The sequence below is a fragment of the Platichthys flesus genome, chromosome 18, assembly GCF_949316205.1.
Source record: "Platichthys flesus chromosome 18, fPlaFle2.1, whole genome shotgun sequence".
Taxonomy (NCBI): domain Eukaryota; kingdom Metazoa; phylum Chordata; class Actinopteri; order Pleuronectiformes; family Pleuronectidae; genus Platichthys; species Platichthys flesus.
The window spans coordinates 1,291,178-1,307,502 of record NC_084962.1 but is presented as its reverse complement, the minus strand read 5'-3'; the positions used below and the strand labels follow the sequence as shown (position 1 = coordinate 1,307,502).

Genomic DNA, 16,325 nt, shown 5'->3' with positions numbered 1-16,325 from the left:
GTATGTACGCCATTATCATATATCTTAACAATGGCTGGCTTTATCCCATTACTACATGTCTGACTTAATGTTTTCTTTGTTTGTCCTCATGCTACAGGAACCATCCATTACTATTATTATTTGTATGATCATTATGAGCTGCTGCTGCGATTAATGTTGCCATGTTGTTATAATAAATAACATCATTACATCTCAAAGTATCACTTTTATTATTATCAGTGTGACAGATCATAAATACAGTTTTATGTTTTCAATAAAAAAAAGGCTTTTGTCATTTTTCTTTATCTAGCAAACTTAAGGCATATGCTGTGAAATGTACGTCAACATTTTCTCTTTGTCACTCCCTAATATAGAAGACCAAACACCAGAAACAAATTACAACCCTTCAATATGAACGGGAGAGAAAACACAGCACATGTTTGAGTCCTACATATGAGCAGCTATCAGTGAATGTATGACTGACGGTATGCGTGCATGAGGCTTATCTATGTCCGGAATTTGGACTAACAGGAGTGTGTGACAGCTCTTGCTTCCCTTAGGTGAACATGCCGATGAAACGGGTAAGCGAGCAAAACATTGGAGATGATGCTGACACAGACCCGATCTGATGACGAGTAGATGGACGTAGGTCAATTAAATGGTACATGGTTTTGTATTTATAAAGTGCTTTTCTAGTCTTGATGACCACTCAAAGCTCTTTACAGTACAGTTTTACATTCACCCATTCACACACACATTCATACAAAGCATCTACTCGCAGCACTTTGTTATTCTATGGTGGGCCATTAGGGGTTCAGCATCTTGCCCAAGGCATGCATATGGCTAAGACTGGGAATCGAACCGCCGACCTTCAGGTTGAAGGACGACCACTCTGCCCCTTAGTCACAGTTGCCCAAATCCTCGACAAACACAACTTCATGCCAATCTTAGTACACTAGTGTTTTATCTGGAGGCAGCCAGGCCTCACCATGGTGTGGTGCCTTGTGCTCTGTGACTTTCTAAAATGTTGAGAGGAGTGCACCCAATGTAGGAGGAGGCTGGGGAAGTCTCCACCAGAGCCTGCACCTGTGGGAGTGCAACCCTTTCCTTTCCCCTCAGCCCTGACTGACCTTTCACTTCTTACACGGTTCATTCAGCCTTACTCTGCAAGTCCTCTTTCCATTACACCCCCTCCAACCACACTAAAACTATGTATAGTGGGGAAGTTCTCTGAAAAAGGACAAATTCAATCCAGGAACTGTGTATGTGTATGCTTGGGGTTAAATCTGCCATTACAAATGAGAATTTAAGTGAATTATTGTATCTACAGACATATATGCCTCAATCAGGTAATAGCTATTATTATTTGACTGTTATCACTTTGTCTGATGTCTGCTATAATTAGTATGATTATTAGTATTAGTATAATTAGATCTTTAGTTGTATAATTACATCATTGTCTTGATATATTTAGTGTGAACCACTTACTTTCTTTATACAAGTTTAAATGTTTATTACATTACATTTTTCTAGCAGACATCATATAATTACAACACATCTTCTCTCTTCTTCCGATTGTTCTCAGTTATCATTTATAACATCTGAGCCTCTCAACAATTACTAGATATAGGTTGTAGAGGTCCTTTATGCTTCATTTTATACAGATCTCCCTGTGACTGTCTATCACATGTACTGACATGAGTGACAGGTACATTTAGTAATTATTCTCTCATCAGCACCCTATTTATCTTAACCCATCGCACCGAAAAACATTGCTGCTTTTGCCTTGTGAGCTCTGACATTTTGAGAACCTGTATCACCATCCGGCAGCTCTATGTGGTGGGTGGAGGGAGACACCAGAGAATTTACACAGCACCGTTTCTGAGACCTTCTCCATCAAGCAGTTTTCCATACCCACACTATGAATGTATGAACACCCACCTTTGAAAAACAAACAAGTCAAGGTGAAACATTAATCATCTGTCGCCTTTGTTCTAAACTGGGCAGCGTTTCAGAGGAGGAAGTTAGTAACATTCAGATTGGGAAGTCTGTCATGGTATTCAAATCAAATACAGACATGATAATAATGACACGTCAACTGTCAATTTATGGAAAAGATTTAATATGAGCATAAAAAAAGTTTCTCAAAACATTTTTGTTCTTCAATACAATGTGACAAGGACGTGAGAATCATCTGATCTTTATAATTAAAGTCAAGGTAAAGTTATTTTGAAGGAAGTCTGTTGTTTAGACCTGAGAACATTTAGATGCCATATTATTCATGCTGAATACAGTTCCACTCTTCTCTGCCACAATGATATTCAGTAAGATTAAGGTGACCCTCTGTTCTTCTCTACCCTCCTTCATCTGTATCTACTCCTTTCTTTATCCTTCGACTTCTTCAGAGAGGGGCTGCAGCTCCTTTCCTTGTAGCTGTGGCCTTTGCTGCGTCCCTCCTTCCCATGTTTGCCCCGGGACTTGCTGTGTTTGTTATCCCTGTCCCTGGAGCAGGAAAGCTGGCGGCCTGTTTTTCTGTCTCGCTCGCTCTTCTCATTGTCCTGGACCTGTAAGAGAAGACATGAGCGTATGACTGTTGCTGCTTTCAGACAGATAGTTAACTATGGAGATCCTCCAGACTTTTTCTGGAGGGGCTGTATGTGTGAACGGAAATGTGAGAGGGAGATTATCTGGAGTTTCTGCAGACATTCTCCAGCAAGTCTCTTAGTATAAAGGCTGCAGAAAGTCCGCAGATGCTGATGTGAGAACAAAGCAAGACATCCTCTGCAGAATTCATCTCAAGCAAGTGGGTGTGTTGATGTTTCAAAAATGGGAGAGAAAAAAAAAAGGAAAGAAAAAATCTGTGGATGAAAAATGGTAAATGGTTTTGTATTTATATATGGCTTTTCTATTCTTAATGACCACTCAAAGCTCTTTACAGTACAGTTTTACATTCACCCATTTACACACACATTCATACAGTGCATCTATTAGCAGCACCATGTAGTTCTATGAGGGGCAATTCACTTCAGCATGCAGATGGGGAAGACTGGGGATCGAACTGCAGGGGCAACACACATAGAAGACACTGATGAAGATATCAAGAGTGCATCTTGCCTCTGTTGACGAAAAGCAAGGTTGAATCCAAAACGATACTATTTACCTTTGTCTGGACTCATTGTAGGCTAATACAGTCTTCTTTTTTGTAATTCCTTCCTCTATCATCAGTAATTTTTTTTTTATGAAGATGTTGGAGAAAAGACAGGAAAGGCAGGTGAGAGAGCGTGTGGGATGATGATGATACACAGCTAAGGACCCAAGTTGCTGTGGTCAAGACCAGATCATATAGCTACTCTACTAGTTGAGTTATTACAATGATTACAAAAATAAATAAGGCAACACTTAAATCACACATCACATCTTGATGGAACAAATTATGTTGAAAAGAATACAATGTATATTTTGTTGAGAACAAGATGACGCAACAATGGTCGATGGAATCCACAATCCTCAACCCATTGAGAGCTGGATTCAAAACCACACTGCAAAAATCACAGGCTGATTCAACTCGAGCGCATTTTATCACGGCAAACTCATAGTGTCAATCATAGTGTGTATGGCCTCTGCGTGGGCCAGTCAATGGCATCAATGCCTTGTCATCCGGGAACTGCCTACACCAGGGGTGTCCAATCTTTTTGTCCCGAGGGCCACATACAGAAAAAAATCCAAAGGACTGGGCCACTCACGGCGCCACGCCCCCCTGCCCTGGAGTGGACTGTTGACAGTGCAACTCAACCGCGTCGTTCAGGGTTGGGGGGCCTGGCAGCTTGGTAGCGTTCTGAGGGACGTGGCAGGGCTGACTTGCAATATAGCGCTTTTCTAGTCTTGATGACCACTCAAAGCGCTTTACAGTACAGTTTTACATTCACCCATTCACACACACATTCATACAGTGCAATTATTCGCAGCACTTTGTTATTCTATGGGGGGGCCATTCAGGGTTCAGCATCTTGCCCAAGGACACTTCGGCATGCAGATGGGTCAGACTGGGGTTCGAACTGCCGACCTTCAGGTTGGAGGACGACCACTCTACCCCCTCAGCCACAGCCGCCTTGTTTGTCCATTTACCAGAGAAACTATGACATTCACCAGGATGCTTGTCAGTAGCCACACGTAATAGCTATGTGCATTTTGTGTTCAGTCTGACCATGACAGTCATAAAGTAGCACCTTATGGACTAACACTGTCTTGTTCTCTAAACACAGGCCAAATTAGTGTGGTCACCAGGGGGTCACATTTCCATCACTGACAATCAAAGCTGATAGACGGCTGTATTTGCTGCAGTCATTTGACCCGATTGAATCTCTTCCCTGTCTGTGCAATGAACAAATTTACCATAGTTTTGCGTGCAGATGTGTTTGACACAGAGACACTTGTTTGCGTGGACTCTGCTGGTTTGTATACTTTATCAGTGAGGTGAATTCAAATCCAAATATCAAACACCAAATCCAACAATTCCACAGAACAATCCTTGTTTCCACAGCGAATCAAGCTAACCAAGTGGATCAGGGGCAGGTTCTACTGAACATGTTCAAGATAGACAGGATTTTTTTTCATTATCTGGTATCACTGAACCTAACATTGGTCCATCCTGGATAATGTTCATGTGGAAGAGTTGTTCATTATAAGTAACATCTTCAGAACCAGTAAATACAGTTATTAATAAATTATTACAAAAATGCTGATACTTCAATTAAGGTGGTTTTAGTGGCAGACATTGGTGAAAAAAGGGAAATGCAAATGATGATCACATAATTAGAAATAAGAGCAGGAATTTTATCACATGTATCATTTCATCAGAAGTTTAAATTTTTGATTGACCATGAACAAACTATTATGTGATGCAGACAAAAAGAGTGATGTCAGACTTTCTGCAGAGAGGAGAAAAGTAGCTCATGTGTGATGAGCTTGTCTCAGCGAAATGTTAGTTTCTATTGATGAAAACAAATTATGAATCTCCACCAAATTAAAGTAAGATAGCCAAAATACACAGACACACATTCAATCTAAATTGATTATTGAACTGATAATATATACATTGACATTTTTGTTTGTTTTAGGTTTTGGAATTTGTTTGCCTTGTATGCGACAGGATTAGGAATTGGACTATGATTGTTTTCTGAGATGGTAACAGATGTTTACTCATGCAACAACTTTGTGGCCTGTGCTACTAAACAACTCTGTAGCACCAATGCAAGGTTGAAATCTCACATACAAAAGATTTGAATGAATGTAGACCTTTTTACAGTCAATGTATTTATAGTCATACCGACAACTTCTCTAGCAGAACTTGGGGGACATGATATTGTGTTCTCATTATCACATGTTCACAGAATCTGCTTTAGCGGAAAAGCTCTTTTTATAGAGCAATTTTAGTTAAATCATGCTTTAGTAAAAGTTAAATCATGACTTTATGTGTAGATACATGTATCAGACATTGGTGAGAAGTTTGTATGGCTTCCATGTTTTTTTTCTTTCTTATTTTTTATATCTGGCTTCCATGCCCAGTTGTTGAGTAAATGGTTTCATCACATGGGGAAAGGACTGGAATATGGCTCCACCCTAGGAGTTGGCTTTGATGTGTAACTGACAGGTTAATGACTCAGCTATAGTAAAGAGACTGGAGGCCTTTGTGTAATACTTAACCTTTAAAAACTTAACAACCTTGTCAGGATGAGAGTTGCACATGTGCAGTATTTTATTGATTCCACAGGCTAAAGTTAAGCAGCTGTTGCCCTGCCGATAATGAACAGTTGTCAATTGAATTCATGATACTTTCTCATTCCTTGATTTTATATGTTGTTAAAAAAAAAATGCTATATGATAAATAGAAGGCTTTCAATTTGAGATCTGATCGCCCAGACAACATTCAGCAATGTGTCCTTAGGCCACAGGGTAACAATGAAAAAACTTATAATTAGGGCACGAGCACCGAACAGAGTGGGACAGGGTGAGGCCCTATTGAAATTATAAGGATTATAATTTTTTCAGGCAAATGAATTGGCTTTTTGAGGGCTTTAACATGCTCAAATTCTTACCAAAATTAGCAGAAAATTAGAAAGTGGGGAAAGTTGAAGTATTCTGGAGTAATTTTTCAATGGGCACGGCAAAATGGCTTTTGATGCAGTCTGTTGTGCTGTTGAATTGCATTGTGTCAAACTGTTGTTTCCTTAATGTCACACCATTTAAATTATGCCGTTTTCAGCCAGTCTACCCAATTGGGTCTGGACTTTTCCCAGAGTTTACCTTTCACATATGAACATTCCGCTCAGACGCAATTATAAAAAACACAGAAATCTACGTAGCGTGGAGGTGAGGGGAAGAAAAAAGACATAACGTATAAATTCTGTTGCAGAGATCACATGTTTTTGTTTTTAAGGGTTCAGTGCATATGTGCATGTTGCCTAATATTCTAATAACAATAACTTTAAATTTGCTCCATATAAACATAGTAACTATAAACTGTTAACAATTTCAGCTGATTACTTAAGTTACTATAAAGTTTATCATCAACATCTCCCACCACCTCTGATGAGATTAAGTAACATCCGGTTTCCGTCTACATAGCTTTGTTTTCCAAATTCATTTATCTAATAAGTTCATCCTTGACTCCAAGTAACAACTGATCAAAAGTTGAAGGAATTCCCTCAAGGCCCTGAGATATTACATACAAGAGAGCAAAAACATGTTTTGTGAGGTTACCATGACCGTGCCTTTTGACCACCAAAATCTTTTCAGTTAATCAGTGACCCAAGTGAACATGTCAACTAAAATTTAAAGAATTCCGAGGTGTTCCTGAAATATCACATTCACAAAAACTCCACCAAAATACCAATCATGCCTCAAGTCCGAATTAATTTGTGTACAAAATTTGAAGAAACTCCTTTTCGGCCTTCTTTAAATATCTCATTCACGAGATTGGGACAAACGGACAGACAAGCCTACAACGTAGAGCAGGGGTGTCAAACTCAAATACACAGAGGGCCGAAATTAAAAAATTGCTACAAGTCAATGTCCAGAAGGGTTCAACGTTTATTGAGCACTTATTGAAAGAACCTTAGTGCACATATTGAACCTGGAACTAACAAGGCCTATAGAGTATTCCTGATAAATCAACATTAATTAGGAAATAAATGAAATATAAATAATACATAAATAAATATAAAAGTAATAAAATATTGTTCATTAACTGCTTATGGCTCTATCTGCAGTATCTGCGTCTCCCACAGCTGCAGTTTGTATTTAAAAGCCCTCGTGTAGCGTTCATGTCAGTGATGACACGGCCCCGCCCCTGAAGCTGCAGGTTGAGCGCATTCAGGTGGCTCGTGATGTCACACAGAAACGTTTTATTTCGGAGCTCTGTTGTGCCTTTCCCTTTGCTTTCCATAAACTCACAGATCTCCTCACGCAACTGGAAAAATCTTTCCAGCACCTTTCCCTGACTTAGCCATCGCACCTCTGTGTGATAGGGCAAGTCACCATATTCTGGACTTAACTCCTCCAGAAAGGACTTGAACTGGCAGTGATTTAAACCTTTGGCTCTGATAAAGTTAAACGCTAATGTTATGATGCTCATCACATATCCCATTTTCAAGGCTTTGCCACACAACGACTCCTGGTGTATGATGCAATGATAAGCTGTTAACTCACTTGTGACATTTTCCTCCTTCATCTTTTCTCGGATCCTCCCCACCAATCCTCTCTTTTGACCGCTCCCACCTGTCTTGAAAACTCATGTTTATAAATTCCACCTTTCGTTTAGCCATTTTTTGGGGAGATGGATAGCGTTCGCGGGTCGAGATTGACGTATGGGCAGTGCATTTTGGGATTTGTCATTCACCCTTGACCAGCCCACTCATCAGCCAATGAGAGCCTGCCTTCCCACACAACCCCCAGCCATTGGTCTAGAACTGTCACGTGCCCCATCCAAACCTGTTCGCTGACCCTCAGGAATTCTCAATACTCATTTTGTATTGAGAACTTTCAAAACACTGCCGGCGGGCCAGCTCTAATAGTAAATAGATTTGATCATGCGGGCCAAAGATAATTCATCAGCGGGCCAGATGTGGCCCGCAGGCCTTGAGTTTGACACATGTGACGTAAAGCCTCCAGCCACTGGCTGCCGCGGGGCATACTTACTCTATCCTATCTATTTGTGAATATGGGCTATACACATCAAATTTGATTGATTGATTGATTGATTTATTACCAAAGTCAGAATAAAAGAATAAAATATTTGTCTGAAAATGGAGATGTACAGGAAAGATACCTTATGCTTTTTGATTTTCCTGCTGTCCTCATCACCAGAATGATGATGGTGCCTCTTTTCCTTGTGCTTCTTCTCTGAGTGCCAATGGCTCGTCGCCTCCTGGTCCTCCTCTATTAGCAGATCATACTTGGAACTATTGGAAAAAATTATGGGAAACTCCAGCAAAACTTAGAACAACAACAGTGAGGTTTTTTTTTTTTTTTTTTTTTTTTTTAAACATCTCCCATCCGTGTGTCAGATATGTTTGCATTCACATACACTCTGCTGACAAACTGGTAGGCTTGATCAGCGGTGTTCAAAGCCTTTTCCACAACAAGCACAATGCATTTGCTGAGTAAGAAAACCAGAGCGGAGTAAAGGTCGATCTGTAAATTCCATAACTGCTGCTAGTTTCATGGCAGGTCAGAAGATAGTGAGGTATGGAACGCCACTCACTACAGAATTGTTGATCTGAGCAGCTATTCTCTGAATAAAAAAAATGTAAATAAATAAAAAAACTTAGGCTGATTTGGATTAACAGGCTGTTACTTGCATTTAAAAGGGCTCAAATGTTTCTGAAGCTCCAGCCAGATATATCAGATTTTTTCTGACCCCTCTGCTAAATAAATCAGCTCTATAGTTAAATACTATTGATTGATATGATTGGGATGAAATTAAGTGGTAAAACTGGGAAATTAACTCCCAGCCAATAACACAGAAGGATACTCTTGTTTAGGCTTCATTTGGTCCTTGAGAGCCAGTTTGGATTTGTTCTCCACATCCTTCTCATAGGCTTTGAAGTCATCTTTAGTATACTTCCCACCTAGGAAACAGAAGGTGGTGACTGTAAAATCCCTCTGAATGTAAAAGTTGAAGATGAGTGGGACAATAACATTAAATAAATGTACTATATTGATTTAAAAAAAATATTCGTCAATTCCAATTTATCTTTATTTCAACAAACTGATGCTTATTTAAAATAGACGACACCGATCCAATATTATTATCATTTATATTTCCTGTTAATGTCTTTGGCCAATTCACATGGAAACTTGAGTCTCTTTAATCTCACTTGTCCACTATTCTCATGAGACAGATGTGGAAGAGCCACAAAATGTTTTACTAACACACAAACGACAATCGTGAAGTGACAATCCTAGCTACATCTGCGAAGGTAATTGATTTTACAAAAGCTTGGTTAGGCAATCTTTTTAATACACCGATACTGTTTAAAGTAAATTTACAAAAGATACAAATTGTGATTTTTGAATATAAGGGCTATACAAATCAAATTTGATTGATTGATACCAAGGCCCTACAGTGACCCATTACAACTTGAAGAACTATTTAAACAAAGTAAAAAAACAAAGGCTTCAGTGCGAGTACCTTTCCCTTTCCATTTGATCTTTGAGACTGACTGGCTGAAGTCCACGTGAATGCGTCGATCATCAATGAGCACGTTGTCCATTTTGAAATAGGCCTTTTCACATTCCTCTTGCTGTGGAGCCACAAAGCAAAGTGTGATACAAGTTAATGTCAGGCAATACATTGATTACCACTGTTAGTTATCTTCACAAGAACCATAACTATCACTGATAAAACCACAGATTATTTTCTTAGTTAAATTGCATTTACTTCTCAAACTCAACATGTGCAAGGTCGGAACCGAGAAGAAATAAATACCAAAAGGGAGCTCCATGCAAAGGTTTCTTGGAACTCATTGACTGGAGGACACAGATTGATAATATGGTTTAACCTCATATCAGGGGTTGCCTCTTTTGAATGTAGTTCATGATTGTCTTCACAGGACTTAAATAACCTGGTCCAGAGGATTCACTGCATCCACTTCAAACCACTGACTAACTAATACGGCACATGGACTTCCTCATCGTAAAGTAAACGGGTCAATTCATAAGATTACCACAGGGAAGTTGAACAAAGACTCTGATCTAACACACCGACCGTTCTTATGTTTTACTTCCATGATGGACAGCTTCTCTATCATAATGATTCCATGTGATAACAGCCCTTCTGCCCTAGATAATAAATTAAAGATATTGAGATCATCAACGGGTTTTTCCAATGAATCATTATCGGAATAAGAGAATAAAGTCAAATCTTGTGATGCCTTCTCCTCTCGCTGAGTACATTCTATGTGGAAATTTCTAGTGATCCCATTTGTCGCGGGTCAAATTAATCACTGCGAGTGGTTGATTGTAAAAAAAAATTGTGAAGCTTATTAATGAGTGTCCCAGAACCTTAGGGAAAGTAGTTGCGGTAAATGCAGAGCGCACTGCGTATGATAGAGACACAGAGGGGAGCAGTAAATTACTGACAGAGCCGGTAAAAACTGTAAAAATGTATGAAAAGACCCAAATGAACACTGCAAGTGGACTTAGAGGAGCTGTGCATTTCTTCACAACCGTCAACCTATGGACTGATTAAGCCCGGCATGAAAAAAGACCATTCTTTGACACATTAGACTTCTGCAATCATACGTTCTCCTTTAAGATTAATTTTAAAAGTCAATATTTCAATTTCAAATGAAACTATGAAAATAATGTTATACATTACATTCAGTAAAAAGTAAGCGAATGTCAGAGAGCTATTCAAAATATACAAGAGCTGAAATGTTTTTGATAAAAGGGTTTGGTGAGCTTTGACTTGAATCATCTGTTTAACCAAAGGATGATTTGAATTAGCAGGAAAATGATTGTGCAGATTAGCCAATCAGAGAACAAGATTATGTTTTAGCAAAGTTTATACATTTTTAAATAGTATTTTTCTCTCAACAATATGATGATACAGTCAAACATGTTTTAATATGAAGTCAGTCCAATCTCATCTCAGTCTTTTTTGTCCAATTTTCATAGTTTACGTGAATAAAATCAAAACTAGTCCAGGGAGCTAATTTCTTCAGTGTTTGCCTCTCTCTATGAGGATTCTAGATTTGTTTCCCTCACTTTTTCATACTGATGATTTGCTTTTTGTTTGTTGTAAAAAAAAAAATCTTTAAAAATTGTATTATGCTCCACCTGGTATTTCTGCTTATTGATGTAATTTCTTGAAATATCTTCAAATGCTTCACATCTCTTAAAATGTGTGACACCTGAGCTAAAAGGGTTATGGCTAAGTTAATACATCATAATCAATGAGTAAAGTACTGAAATTATACTAAAGTTGTTTTTTCACTTCAGCTTAGTAAATACGTTAGACCTATTGACCAACAGATTTATCTAAATATTTATTAACTTCCCATAAGTTGTTCCAAATATGTTTATTTTTAGTTCGTGAGATATGAATATTCCTCTCTACTCCTGTACATCCACTCTTTGGCACCTAATCGCATTATCAGCATATTTCACTGCGTGTAGAGCAAGAAGCAGACCTTGGTTTTCTGCTGTAAACAGAATGAATTCTCTAATTATTACGGTTTGAAGCAGGCAGTTAAGGGCTGCCCACAGGATGTCCGTTTTCAGGGTTAAAACATATACTTTAAAAAAATTCCTTTAAAAATAAATATTTTTTAAATTTAAATGTAGGGACACATTCCTAGAGGAGTCACAGCAAAGTGTCTGAACAGTTTACTTTCTTAATAATACATTTTCATTATGGGATATTATTTTTTTAAGTAAAAGGGGTCTGAAACTTTCTGAATGCTCTGTACACACTTCACTCAGACATTATGTACAGAAAAATGCTTACCTTTTCAAACTCAATAAAAGCGTAACAGAGGGAATCTCCACTTTTCCCGTCTCTGATGATCTCACAACTACACAGAACAGTGTCATAAGAAATTCATCATCAGGTTTGTTACATAAAAAACAGAATTAAGGCCAAATGTAGCACATGTAACATGTCCATATAAACTTATATCCATGAAATTGCCAGTCTTATATGAAGACTGTCTACCGTTTTGTCAGACTTAAAGGTTAGCGTCACCTTTTTATGACCCCAAAGCGTGAGAAAATGATTTCCAGGTCCTCATCGGTGGTCACCGGGTTCAGTTTGCACACAAACAGCACATTCTCTGGAGGTTTCACGTTTGCGTCAGGGAGGTCTCCCACCTGGAAGAAATGTGAGTAAGAAATGTCTAGAAAAGACTTGTGGTTTCTTTAGCCGAAAGCTAATAACTGATTTCTTCTTCTCACCATCTCCAGCAGGATGGCCTGAGTCTTGGCCTCATTGTCCTTCATTCTCTCCTCAAGCTCTTCGGCCGCTTTCCCTTCTGTATCGTCAATCACTTCGTCAGCTCCAATTCTGCCACTCTGCAAAGAATATTTACAGTAATCACACACATTTTTCCTTTTCTTTTATTCATCCTTTTAAGATTTTCTGAGCATGTTTATGGCTGATTTGTACTGAATATGTATCATTTATATATATTGACATGCAGAAACCTTCAGATGTTGCAGGTTTTTTAGCCCAAACCAATGCTTACTCAAGTGACATCCCTTGAGGACATTAATCAGATTTCCCACAAGTACCCAACGCAACACCAGACTACACAATTTTATACAGGGCAGTTTAATATATACATATATATATAATGCATATATGTATATCCTGTGATGGTAGACAACTTTCAGTCGTCAATATTGTTTATATTTATTTTTTGCCCAAAATCCCCTTATATCCTATTTTTCCTAATTTGGATGATGCTTTTTGTTCATATACAGAACTAGGACGCAGAAAATTTGTGGGAAGGCAACAAAAACAAACATGGAGGAGAGTGAACATGACACAAGAGAAGGACTAAAACCAGCCAAGACAAAACCAGAAGCAAATTTCTAAAGGAGGAGCTACTTCCATCGCACTGACCAAGCCAGACACAGATACGAAAAATGTACTTCACAAATGACACACAACAGACTCAAAACACCATTAAACCTTTAAGCATCTACAAACCAAGTATATCAAACGGTAAGGAGTGACTCTATGGATGAGAGACATTAAAATCCACTGGAGATGAGGAAAACAAACCCCAGACTCAGACACCACAATAAGGCTTTAGCCTGAGACACAACACATGACAAAGCTGCTGCTACAATTTAACATTTGCCAACCCAAGAACACAATTTAGGTGGATGAGAGTTCTCACATCTAGCTGCTCTCTGGTGGGCTCAGGTGAGCGGTCAGGGACTGGCAGGTCAGCAGGATCATCAAATGGGTCTTCCAGTATCACTGTGTGGTTAATCCTGATGAAAAGATGGATTTTTTTCACATCCCTGAAATACCTAATGCTCCGTTGTTGTTTTTTATGAGAAACTACAAAAAATAGATTTCTGTTGATTTGTGTTATTGTTGGAATAAAACCTCTGACCTTGAAAACACAAGTTCCATTTACTAAATACACAATAGATCCACCTCACCTGATATCCTGAAATGGGACAAAGTCCTTGTCAACAAAGGTCTCATTGATTTTGGTCAAGACATCAAAGCCTTCTGTAACTTCCCCAAACACAGTATGGACTCCATCCAAGTAGTCCAGGTTCTCACCAGTGGTAATAAGAAACTAAGGACAAAAATGTCAACAAATAAAGTACACCGTGTAGCACATCTATAAAAACAGGGGTAAACACACAGTAGATCACTTGGCATAAAATCACAACAAGATTTGATGAATCTGAATAAGGTTTTAATGTGACAGTAAAAAATTATAGATGTAAAGACATTTTAATCATGGACATACACAGGACTTCAATTTAAAATAACAATATAGAGTTTCTTTATATCAGAATATTCATGATACACAAGTTAGTTTTAACACAAGTAAGTTTCTTGTTCCCTGTTGTGTCTAACCTGGAGTCTTTTGGCAACTGGAGGGAAAATAATAACATGCTTGTCACCTGAGAACCATGCTGATTGCTTCCATTGTTCACCATGGATATAGTCCCCGTCTTTTTGTGTTTAATGCGTGGTACTTTCTCCACATCGAAAAAGGAGGCTTGGTCCCCATACACTTTGCTAACCAAAAACAAAAAGAGAAAATCGGTTTAACTTGGGTGTTTAAAGAAATAAGAGAATAAAAAGTTCATTAGGTATGCTGATAACTGACCTATAGACCGATTCTCCACCACGGCCTGTACCAGTGGGATCCCCTGTCTGCACAATGAAGTCTCTCTGTGTAGAGGAGGATGCACACACATTGTTACATGAAGCATGTCTAACACACTTTGGATGGGCAAATCAGGTCATGCAGTGTATGTTTACCACAACTTTTAATAGGACAGTAAAGGTTTGTTTTGTAAATTCACGAATTTTGCTACAATACGACTGTATGAAGAGATAATGAACAACGCAATAAACAATATTCACCGACTGACTTTACAGTCGATCACATTAGAGTTTTTGCTTTTATCCATGTATAAATAAAATCAAAATCTCATCTGTGACCAAACCGCCATCCTCACGCCAGTCAACATGAGTCTGTGACATGTCTGAGCGGGTGACAGCAAAAATATTAATTCACAGCTCTGCCAAAAACTTAAGTCTTACCTGAACATTGTGGAAGAGGCAGTAGTTGTAGTATTTTATTTTGCATAATTTCAGGAAGTTAAGTGAAGCTGCAAGAAGAAGAGCATAGAGGCTAAAGATAAACCGAGTCATCACATCTGACCAAATAATAAAAAATTTATAACAAAATCTCTATTTAGCTTTGCGAAATAAAGAATTTGTGTTGGCTCATTCCATCGTTGCTGCTGTTGGTCAATTAACTGTTAGCTACTGTTAAATACGCAAATGAAAGGAAGCAAACAAGCTAACAGCCTTTGCTAGCACTTCGTTATTCTGCGATAATCATGTCAAATTTATCTTCAGCTAGTTTATTCCACAAACGGCCAGTACACGTCGTAAGCTCTCAATATGTAGAAGTGGCTGGGTTTTCTTACTTTTAGGCCTTTCTTCTGTAAACAAATCTATTACTATATCGCCCAGCGTCGTTTCAAGGAGCACCGCCATGCTAACTTCTTCTTCTAATGAACTAATGGCAACAAACTTAACGGTGCATTACCGCCACCGCCTGGAAAAGAGTGGGAGCCAGGATGGCTATATACCTAAATTCAGTGTTAGAGTCACTGACTTTTTAAGTTTCTGTCTCTGGTATTATAGACAGATCAATAATATATGCTCCACTGTTTCCTGCAGATTCAAACTGTCACATCTGCCTGTTCATTACCTTAAAGGTGCTGTTTAGACCTGTATGACCAAACCTCATTCTTGATACTATAACCCTTACCCTGTTCAAAATTTCTTTTAGTAGTTTTTCCATACTCTTGTTGAGGGTTGAGGGCAGAGGATGTCACACCTTTTTAAAGCTCTATTACACAAATTGAGATTTGTGAATATGGGCTATACAAGTAAAGCTTGATTGATTGATAAAATCTTACTTGATGTCTCTGGTGGCTCATTTCATCTACTTTCTTACTATGAAAGTATCTGCCCTTATTTCTTCAATTCTTGCTGCCATCTATACTTATTCTTATTCTTGTTTTTGTTTTTGTTGTTGTTGTTGTTGTTGTTGTTGTTGGTGGTGGTCTTCTTCTTCTTCTTCTTCTTCTTCTTCTTCTTCTTCTTCTTCTTCTTCTTTTATGGTGGTTGGAATCCAGCCTATAGGTGCGTTTCCGGCACCCGCTGTGTGGCGGCAACGCCACACTATATTGATGTCCTCAAGTTATGTTATCCGCATTCTTACTTTAAACTCTATTCCTACTATAAATTCTTTAAAATACTGTCACTCTAATATCTATTCCTATTTACCATCATACCCTTTGAAAAACCCCTGTATCCCTTAAAAATGCTCCTACCTAACCTGTTCTCTTTCCTCCATACTCAGTATTCCTTTAATCATGAGACCCTGCACCCCTAACTCCCTCAGACTACTCCTCATTATCACAATTGTCTGTCTTGAGAAACAAGTGTGTAAGCAAACTGTTTCTCTGTGGACACAGTTTAAACTGACAGACAAACAGCTGTCCAAGGACCCACACAACCACAGCTTCACTATAAGGGATTACAGGTCTTTCTCACAGAGTACTTTTGA

General features: G+C 38.5%; 1 protein-coding gene across 1 annotated transcript; it reads right to left on the bottom strand.

Annotated features, from left to right (window-relative positions):
• Positions 1 to 2,078: 2,078 nt before the first annotated feature.
• On the bottom strand, positions 2,079 to 15,292 carry ppil4 (peptidylprolyl isomerase (cyclophilin)-like 4). Its single transcript, XM_062411349.1, has 13 exons — positions 15,175 to 15,292; positions 14,783 to 14,850; positions 14,343 to 14,407; positions 14,134 to 14,251; positions 13,657 to 13,799; positions 13,386 to 13,482; positions 12,436 to 12,552; positions 12,227 to 12,351; positions 11,990 to 12,056; positions 9,671 to 9,782; positions 9,011 to 9,107; positions 8,306 to 8,438; positions 2,079 to 2,543 (listed from the first exon to the last, which is right to left on the bottom strand). The coding sequence occupies exons 1-13, from the start codon at positions 15,242 to 15,244 to the stop codon at positions 2,343 to 2,345; spliced, it is 1,413 nt and encodes a 470-aa protein (XP_062267333.1). The 5' UTR covers positions 15,245 to 15,292; the 3' UTR covers positions 2,079 to 2,342.
• Positions 15,293 to 16,325: the final 1,033 nt, after the last annotated feature.

Excerpts from the sequence above, each read along its gene's own strand:
- ppil4 (XM_062411349.1), bottom strand. The coding sequence starts at position 15,244 with ATGGCGGTGCTCCTTGAAACGACGCTGGGCGATATAGTAATAGATTTG. Across the intron at positions 14,252-14,342 it reads GGTGGAGAATCGGTCTATAG|CAAAGTGTATGGGGACCAAG; the intron begins GTCAGTTATCAG and ends GTTTTTGGTTAG. Across the intron at positions 12,553-13,385 it reads CCACCAGAGAGCAGCTAGAT|AGTGGCAGAATTGGAGCTGA; the intron begins GTGAGAACTCTC and ends TATTCTTTGCAG.